We start from the raw sequence: 9,439 nt of genomic DNA, 5'->3' as shown, positions 1-9,439 counted from the left end.
TATCAATTGCGTCGGAGTACTTCTTAAAAAGTCTAGTGAGGGTGCCGAGTCACTACTCTACTAAATACCTAATAAAATGGCCAAAAGAAAGCGATGCTCCTTTTGTGGCATAAAACAAGGAAAAGAATACGTATCTCTGCTGCAGCAAATGTTTTTATGGGGCACTTCAAAATGCTTTTTGCAGCGCAAGACACGAATGACCCACATTGTTGCCCCTTAAAGGTACCTAAAAACAAGTTACTTGTGCGATTGGTCATCACGCGGTAATACAAGGAATTTCCATTCCACACTTTCTTTTAGACTGTCCAACCTTCGCGAGGCTAAGATGAAAGCACTTTAACTACCACTGAGCTCTCAGGGATCGAAATAAGCCGCATTTGAAATTTGGTAATCGACTCACGGCATATAGCCCACTAAATAAGGGGAATCCGTTCAGTTTTTTCATGGTATCACAAAGGATAATCTCTTAATTATCCAAGGGTGTCTCCCTTGGCTGAGGCAACCACTTTAACCTAACCAAACCTAACCTGCACTTCTTTGAGTTATGAAATAGTTGATCACCGTAGCCATTCTACATACACCCATATAATATAAGAAGGCAAATCAACTTTTCTGCGCGTATTGCATTAAAATATTTCCAACAATTCAATTTATAACTCTACCAGCTTCTGCCACCGACTTCGTCTGCATGAACATTAAAAATTAAGCAAAACTTTAATAATAAAATTTATATTAAGTATACACATTTATTTTAATTCATATCGATCTGTGTCGGCAGTGTTATCTCAGAAAACGCTTTAAGAACGCCCTATTTCAGAGTTTCATTGAACAACAAAATCTTTATAATATGTGGTGCGGCTATAATTTTTTTAACCACTGTATGTTCCACCACTAGTTTCATCTAAACTGGTATGCACATTTAAAAGAGTTTGGGAGACTGGTTACATACTTGGATGTTCGAAAGTGTTTTCAAGTGGGTAAAAAAATGGCTTAAATGATGCTTTAAAATCAATATTCCCAGAGCCATTGTCGTTACTATTACTTATCAATACCACAAAGCCGCTAGTCATCGGCTTTGGTCGTTGTTACGATTCCGATCCTGATGGAAAACTATAATATAACTGTATATATGAATTAAATTCGCATAATTTTTTTGGGTTTCTCTAACCCAACTTAACTTAGTTTAGCCAGTTTTGGACATAGTCAAGAATAGGCTGATTAAAAAGTAGGTTAACCTAAGCCAAAAGTTAGTCTACTTCTTAGGCAGTCTGCACACGGTTTGTATAGCTTTAGACGTGTATAAAATTTTTTATGCAGCACCGAGTCCCCTACCCATCAAGATCTGCACACGAAGGAACTTCAAAGCGTCAAAGTATCAGGCAAAAAATGTTAAGTGATGCAAAATTATTCTTTGTTTAATTAATTTTCAGTTATTTTTCCATTATTTGCACGGATTTTATTGTTTTATCGTTTTTTTTTTTTGAATGGAATGCATGCACGCGGAAAATTGTAAACAAACTTCTTTTTCTTTCTCTTTTCTAAACGTACGTACGCCTAGCTACCAACACTGCCGTACGCCAAGCGATTTGCAGCTAGCTTCCTTTGACGAATGCGTGAAGCTGGGGACTCGTATACAGCCCTTCATTTAAATGTATGTACGTGTGCGGCATCAAAGCGTACAACTTTCGTATGTAGCATATAATGCGCGTCTAAAGCTATACGACCCGTGTGCAGACTGCCTTAATCAGCTTATTCTTGACTAAGTCCAAAAAATAGCTAAACTAAGTTAAGTTGAGGAGGAAAAACCAGCCCTATCTGTTTAAAAATTGCCCAACCGTTCAAACGGTATTCGCATCCTCAAGTCTCATTTTTCAAACTAAATTATTGCTAGCACAAAAAAGATAAGCGCTCTTCCTTCCAACCTTCAATGTTGAAATTTATGCAACACGTGCCATGCAGACTGGCATACAGACAAACGTCTAGCCGTAAGTGGACCAACGATGTCGTCGAGTGTAGGAGATGAGTAGCCACACGAACAGACAGTCATAGAGGCAGAGTAGCTGGGGCAATCAGCAAGCAAAGAAACAACATACATATATATTAAGCCGAGACTGCCAAAACTTCAGCACGTCCGTGTTTTTCCAAGTGCTTGCATGAATTGTTAGATAGTTGAATCCATTACCGCTAATTAGCATAAATCGTTGCGACGCGCTGCACGACTCGTGCCAGTAAGCGCTAAGCTAAACATTTATGTACATACATACATATGTCAGGTGATAGGCATGCGGCATGGCGACTGGTGGGGATCTGCGTATATTAATTTATGGATTTTGTTGTTGAAAGAGATGGGCTAGCACGCGCTTAACGTCGGATAGTTGTTATTTGCAGCAATTTGTTGCAGGAGCGGCATACCTCTGGTGTAAAAACAATAAGTGCAAGCGCTTGTGTTCACTTGTAACACTTGCATTCATAAACCTAAATGCCTAATGTCTATAATAAATTTATATTATCAAATTAACTCATATCCGTTGCACTAACATTACTTCTGTTTGTTACTTTTCCCTACAGATGAAGTCGTTGGCCTTGCACTTTATTTCGTTACTTCCGTTGCTGCCGCTGTTGTTGTTGTTGCTATTATCGCAACACACAAGCGCTGACACGCTACAGCCAAAAACAATGTATGCGTCGGCGGAGCTAGAGAAGTCAACTTCCGCGCACATTGGTAAACGTACCACGTCAACAACAACACAACAAGCACCATCGTTGCGTGCGCCACGATTAATGCGCACACCGCGACCAACCACAGTGATGACGCATCCAACAACAAGAGCGCCAGCAACAGCAACAGCAAGAACTACAACTACAACTAAAACGGTGGCGCTAACCACGACAAGGCAGCCGACACAAACACATACACCGCGCCGTCTGCCGCGCGGCTCTAAAGAAAATACCGCCGCGGCACCTACTACGGCTTGGCTGGCGCGCACTGCTGATAGAAGAAGCACAACGACAAATGTGCGCCAAAATCGTAGCTATTTGAGCGCCGCTGCAGCACAAAACTCTCAGACGAGCGGTGCGGATGCGGTGGTGGCCACCGCCGATAGGAGTGCTATTACGAGCAAAATCAACAAACAAATTGACAACAGCCAAATAAAGCGCGTGACACAATACAATAACAAAAACAATAGCAATAGCAGCGCAGATAAAAACAATAAATACAACAACGACAATCAACAAAATGCCACCATCAAAGCAGCGCGCACGAGCGCAACCGTTAAGGCAGCACGAATATCGGCAATGCCGCCATCAACAGCTTCATTGTCGCCATCTGTGACGTCTGCAACGGTGGCTACGCTGAACACTCATCGTCACGATGGCGTTTCGCGTCAAGCGTCATCAATAGTTTCCGCGCCAAACGATGCGGTGACGAATCAACACAATCAACCACTCCTNGAAAATCGATCCTCGATTGTTTGAAGATCGCTTTGTAGAATGCTGTGCTTGTAAAAACATGTCCGTTTTTGTGAACAATAATCGTCCGTTTTCCAGCCTTCATCCAATCAGGGGTCATATTCCTCTCATTTTTTGAGGAAAATACGATCTTTTCATTTCAACTTCGCAAACGTCATCCTTAAATATCATTTGCTTTTCTTTAGATTTTGAGTAGTATGTTAGGTTAGGTTAGGAGGGCGTGTGTGGAGACGGAATTGTCCATTGTGACTGCCCTATTTAATTGAGTGTCAGGAGAAGACAAGTACCTATAATCAAAAGAGTATAGAGAGACGGAGAGAAGTGCTTGAGGCGATTCGTCGGTAGACCTGGACATCCACACAGAAAGTGGTCAATTGACTCGTCCTGATCCTCATCATGGCAGCCTCTGCAGAGAGTACTTGTTGGTATTCTCCACCGTTAAAGCATTGGTGCTATATCACAGTGTTCTGTGATGACGCCGGTAAGGATTCTTACCGCAGACCTATTGAGTTTCAGTGTTTTCCTTGTCTTGTGGCCTCACAGTCTTCCCGTTTGTTACACAACTAATTCGTCAAAGCCACGGTGTATTCATTAATTTTCCTAGCGTGATCACTAAACGGTGGTAGTACGGAGCTATCCGCTTCTTCTGTTGGCATCTCTCAGCCGCATCTGTCCATCTCATCAGCCGACGACTCATTCCCTTCAATGTTGCCATGTCCGGGGACCCAGCATAGAGTGACGTTGGTACGGCTCAGTGACGCCAGCGTGGTGCGACATTTCCATACAATTCCCGCTTTCACTATTTACATCCTACTGCCAGAGTGCTGCTTGACTGTCGACGAAAATAGTCTTTGTCTCCTGGAACTCTACTACTAAGTAAAACACTAGCCGCCCCCTCTATAGCTTAGATCTCTGCTTGGTAGACACTGTAGTCGTTCGGTAGACGAAAGGACCGGTTGATCTACAGGTCCTTCGAGTAGACACCGGCTCCGGTTCCTTGTTCCATCTTTGAACCGTCAGTGTAGATGGATATACCGCCCTCTGCTACTGGCAGTCCTGCGTCCCATTCTTCTCTAGTCGGGAACCTAATGGGTATCTTCGTATTTAAGTCCCAAACAGGCGTAATATAATATGCCAAAACATGCGAGTCTTTGCACTTTTCCTATTATTTTTGTGTTACTCCCTTTGTCTAGAGCCTTCTACCTTACAAAGGACCCGTGGATTGCAATTGGGCTGACTTACTAAGCTCAATATAAATCATTTTCCCCAAACCCCATTTTAGTCATCACAACTTTTTTTTGACAATTCACAATTTAAATAATCCTTACGCTATTAAATATTGTCAGGAAACTTTCACTGGCTATTATACGCTAATTAAAAAACTTATATTGCAAACAATGCACATATGTTATACCAATTACCATTTACAATAACCTTTTCTTCACCTTTGACTATTTCTTAAGGCCGCGCATGATACAACGACTCGTAGCGGGTCACATACAAAACTCCGAGGGCCGTTCGACATTTCAAGTCTCCGCCGTCACAGCTAACAGCACTATCTCTAATTCAACAACAACCCACAAGCCTACATATCAATATGTACGCTCCAAGGGAGGACAATTAACTATGAGCAGTACCTATCGTTTGGCTAAGGTGAGCACCACTCCTGCAGCAACAACAAATACAGCAACGACCACAACTGCAAAGCCTTTTTACTTGAGAAGAGATCACGATGACGATGAGGCGTTACTGGAAGATGCCGAAGAATTCAGTAATTGGGATAATGGTATCTTGCGACTTAGCGCCGGCTCTGGAAAGGAGAACACAGTCAAATCGAAGAAGAACAAAGATGAATCGAAGAAAACACTTTCCGATCAAGTGCGTGACGGCAAGTATGGTTTGATTGAAAAAGAGCTATTTCGTCGTCCACCCAAACGGCCTGGTGTAATTAGTTACTTGCCGAATAAGGAGACGCCCATAGATAATGAACGCACCTTTGGTGGCCTCAATGAAGAGGATATCTGGTTGGCTGAAGATCATTTGCTTGTGATCAAGGGTGGTAATCTCAATGAGGGCGAACCGGATGAACCGTGGCCGCCCATCGATGATTACGATGCGCCCGGTAGGCAAATCAAATTGCCGCCGAACCCGAAAGTGCCGCCACCATTTCCTGTCCAGCTCGAAGAGAATGGCCCGCTACAGTTTATCGGAAATAATAAATTCACGGTCGTCTATCCGGTCGCTAACGAATCGATACCAGTTTATCCCGCCGGCCCGGAAGCCAACTACGCATCGTCCGAAGGTGATAGTGACAACGAGAAGAATCTTCTTACCCGGCCGGGATCGTCTCAAGATGCTGCACAAGGCGACCCGGGTTACCTCTACCCGGCGCCCTACCCGCCGTGGCTCTATCACAACCAAACGTTTGTCAATCCGTTCCTGAGCAATGCGCGGCCCATCACATTCCCCAATTTGGGTCCTTTCCCACTTGGACGAAACGGTTCGTTGGATAACTCGAATGGCACTGACTACTTCGACGAAGATGATCCATCCTTGTATTACCCACCTGCATACACTTTTGTTTACAAGAGTAATTACAGCAATCCGGTGCCGCCGGGACCACTTGTGCCGGGTATTGTGTTGCCACCGCCTGCTAATCAATTCAGCCGTCTGGAAAAGTCAGACAAAGTATATACAACGAATACGCCTCCACCACCCAGGCATCGTCCAAGTACTTCAAGCACAACAACTACCACGCCCACCACCACTTCAACAACAACAACAACAACCACCTCGACAACAACTCAGGCGCCATATCGACCGCAAGTCATCACGAAAATACATCAATATTCGCCAAAAACTATTATCATTACACCAGAGCCGCCGCATGTGGTGCCACCGAGCAAGCTGCCACCTCCACCGGCACCTTCCCCAACCGCAGCTCCACCCGAGGTCATCCAATCCATACCCGTGCCAGTTGCTGTGCACATACCCATCTTTCCCTCCAACAAATATCCACAGCCGCGACCAAATGCCATCGCTTTTGAAGGAACAACGGCACGCAACAACCAGGACACACTTTCGAAATCCAATCCTATTTACTACGAATACTTTGAGGCTAAGCGTCAACCTGGTGGTGTTACTACGAATGTTATTGACGATTTCCTCGCCACAACAGAGAAGCCTGTGCGGGCTAAGCCGATAAAGCTGTATGCGACCAGTAAGCGACCATTCAAATCCCAGCCGCAGAACCAACGTAACTACTTGCCACCACAGCTGCAGCCACAACGACAATACTTGCCACAAAATGTGGTATATATCACACCCAAACCGGAGGCGGTGCGCTATAAACGACCACCACCGCCGCCGCCGCCTGTAGAAGGGCCAGTCTACAAGCCACGCCCACTGGAGAATTTCGAACAAGAGGTGAATGCGATACGCGAAACGCTGCGCTACTACCAGAATCAACAATTGCGTGACAACAGTATACCGCGCACACCCAAAGCCAAGCCAATATACGAGTTCAGTTTCGACGCATCCAAAAACTTGGAACCAGCTCAACCAACGCAGAACGCGGGTGACTTTCAACCGCCAGCAGAATATGACGAAGCGCCCTTCAAGCCAATGGTCACCTACAGTCCACCAGTGGACGATGAGAATTCATTCCATGCAATTGACGTAGAGAAGTCGAATGCAAACCGTCAGCAAGAGGAGCCATATCCACAAAAACAGCAACAGCGTTATCACTCAACCACCACGCTAGTGCCGGTGCAACCCGATACGCCATATCAGCAGCAGCAGTCGCCGCCAGTTGCGCAAGGTCGTCCGAAAAAGCTACGTCTAGGTGCAAAGTATTTACAACAAACGCCTGTGGCACCTGAATATCGCTCGGCTGACCAGGAGCTGCCGCAATATCCGAGCACACCGCGCACGCATATCGCTACCCAAACGCCATGGGTGTCGATAAACCAACAGCAAGAGTTGAGTGAATACGCGCCACCACCGGCGCCGCAACAGCCGCCACCTCAATATCAACGTATAGAGCGTCCGCCGCCGGGCATTTCACCCAAGCAGCGTGGCTTCAACGGCTACTACTACGGCGGGCCAACGCTGCACGCGCGTCAAAATAATCGTTTCTATGAAGAACCGTTCCAGCAAATACATGCGCGACGCATAGTCAATTATCGGCAACCACCACCACCATCGCCGCCACAGTCAAACTACCAGCAACAACAACAACAGCAGCAACAGCCACCACAAACCGTTTGGAGTTTAGAAAATGACACTTACGTGAACTACGCACCAAATCGGCCACCGCTCAATCCCGACGCCGAGTTTATTAATCCCTACCAGCCGGCTTTGCCGCTAAACCCCTACGCCGCCGCGCAACTGCAGCGTTATAACGCGCCGCAACCGCAGCCGCCACCACTTTCCCACCAATCACAGTACTACGCGCCACAACAACAATTAGCGCCGCAACGTCAATATCAACCACAACAAATACCATTGCATCGTGATATACTCGTGAACTACCGGCAACCGTTGCCACCCATCAATCCGGACAGTGAATATATTTCGCATCCGCAGGTGGTGCGACCGCAGGTCTATTCGCCCATCTATCGGCCGAACGCCTACCAACGGCTGCCGCCACAATTGCCACAGCTAACCGTGACAGGCGAGCAGGATGGACTCTACTACATAGCACCGAAATATAGGCGATCTAACAATGACAATGACAACGGTAGCAACAGCAGCAATAAAAATAGTAATGACGATATTAGTGATGGCAGTCAAAGTAATGACGGCGACAGTGACAGTGACAGTAAAACGAATGCAAACACAAATGCTTCAGCGCGTGATGGCAGTAACAGCAGTAATGGCAAGAAATAAGGCGAGCGCGTTGCAGCCATGTTAGGAAAAAAAAGTGATGAATATCGTAGGCGGCAAACAAGCCAGACGTGTGGTTGTGAAAGGGTGGTTGTGCCTCACTGAGAGCTTTGTTTGATTGAGTGCTGGTGAATTTGATGAGGATTATCGTTTTTGGGCAGTCGCACCTCTTCAATGGGCATGGTAAACATACTTATGTATGTGTGTATGCATCTATGCTTGGCCGCCTGCCTTCTTGCCGAGTGGTCATTAGTGTTATTTATGTAAGTAAATTGTATCAACAGCAGTAAGGCCATGGCAGTTAAGTAGTATACGGCATGTGATTACGCTAATACATAAATAGGCATAAGGAGTACTAAGGTAAAGTAGCATAACTAATAATAAATTTAACTGATAATATTTCTTAGTATTACCGAAATTACTTTTTATTAATAGTCATTGAAATGTTCTGAGTATTCGTGAAACCTTTAACGATTTTAGTGTTGGTGCACAGCAAATCAGCAAACATAAAATAAAAAAAAAACTATACTTAGCTGATGCCGCCGTCTTTTTACCATTAACAAAATCGCTCTCCTTGTTCACGCTATCCTTTTTTTAATACTCAAACACTTACATACATACATACGGTGGGGAAAATGAAAACAGGGTACTATATATTTTAGTAAGTTTTTGCTATATTTCTTTGCTTAAAAATTTTGTATGTTTTTTATGAAATTATAGCTTAATATCTAAACAAAAACATCTTAATCCAAATTTTAAATTTTGTAGAACATTTATAAAAATTTGATTTAACAACTGTTCGTCGAAATTTGAAATTTTTTAATCAAATTATTTAGATTTTTTTGAAATACGCAGTTTTATAGCCTATTAAATTTTAGTACGATAAAGTGCAAGGTTGAAGGAGCTAGGACTTACTGTTGATTTTTACAAAGTATAATTTTTTTCTATGGAGAAAATGGGTAACACCTTCCACAAACAAAATTGCCAAAAATCATCGGTAAGTCCAAGCTACTTAAAACTTGCACTTTAGTATACTAAAATTTAATAGGCTATAAAACTGTGTACTCCAAAAAAATCCTAT

At 44.2% G+C, this 9,439-nt stretch overlaps 1 protein-coding gene across 1 annotated transcript; it reads left to right on the top strand.

Annotated features, from left to right (window-relative positions):
* The first annotated feature begins 2,568 nt into the window (after window positions 1-2,568).
* On the top strand, window positions 2,569-9,080 carry LOC108366894 (uncharacterized). The gene is made up of 2 exons (XM_017621382.1): window positions 2,569-3,471; window positions 4,864-9,080. The coding sequence occupies exons 1-2, from the start codon at window positions 2,569-2,571 to the stop codon at window positions 8,359-8,361; spliced, it is 4,401 nt and encodes a 1,466-aa protein (XP_017476871.1). The 3' UTR covers window positions 8,362-9,080.
* The last annotated feature ends 359 nt before the right edge of the window (window positions 9,081-9,439 follow it).

Source organism: Rhagoletis zephyria, unplaced genomic scaffold (assembly GCF_001687245.7).
Source record: "Rhagoletis zephyria isolate East Lansing unplaced genomic scaffold, Rhagoletis_zephyria_1.1 Rzeph_scaffold_02434, whole genome shotgun sequence".
In the NCBI taxonomy this organism is placed as follows: domain Eukaryota; kingdom Metazoa; phylum Arthropoda; class Insecta; order Diptera; family Tephritidae; genus Rhagoletis; species Rhagoletis zephyria.
This window is presented reverse-complemented; position numbering and strand designations above follow the sequence as displayed.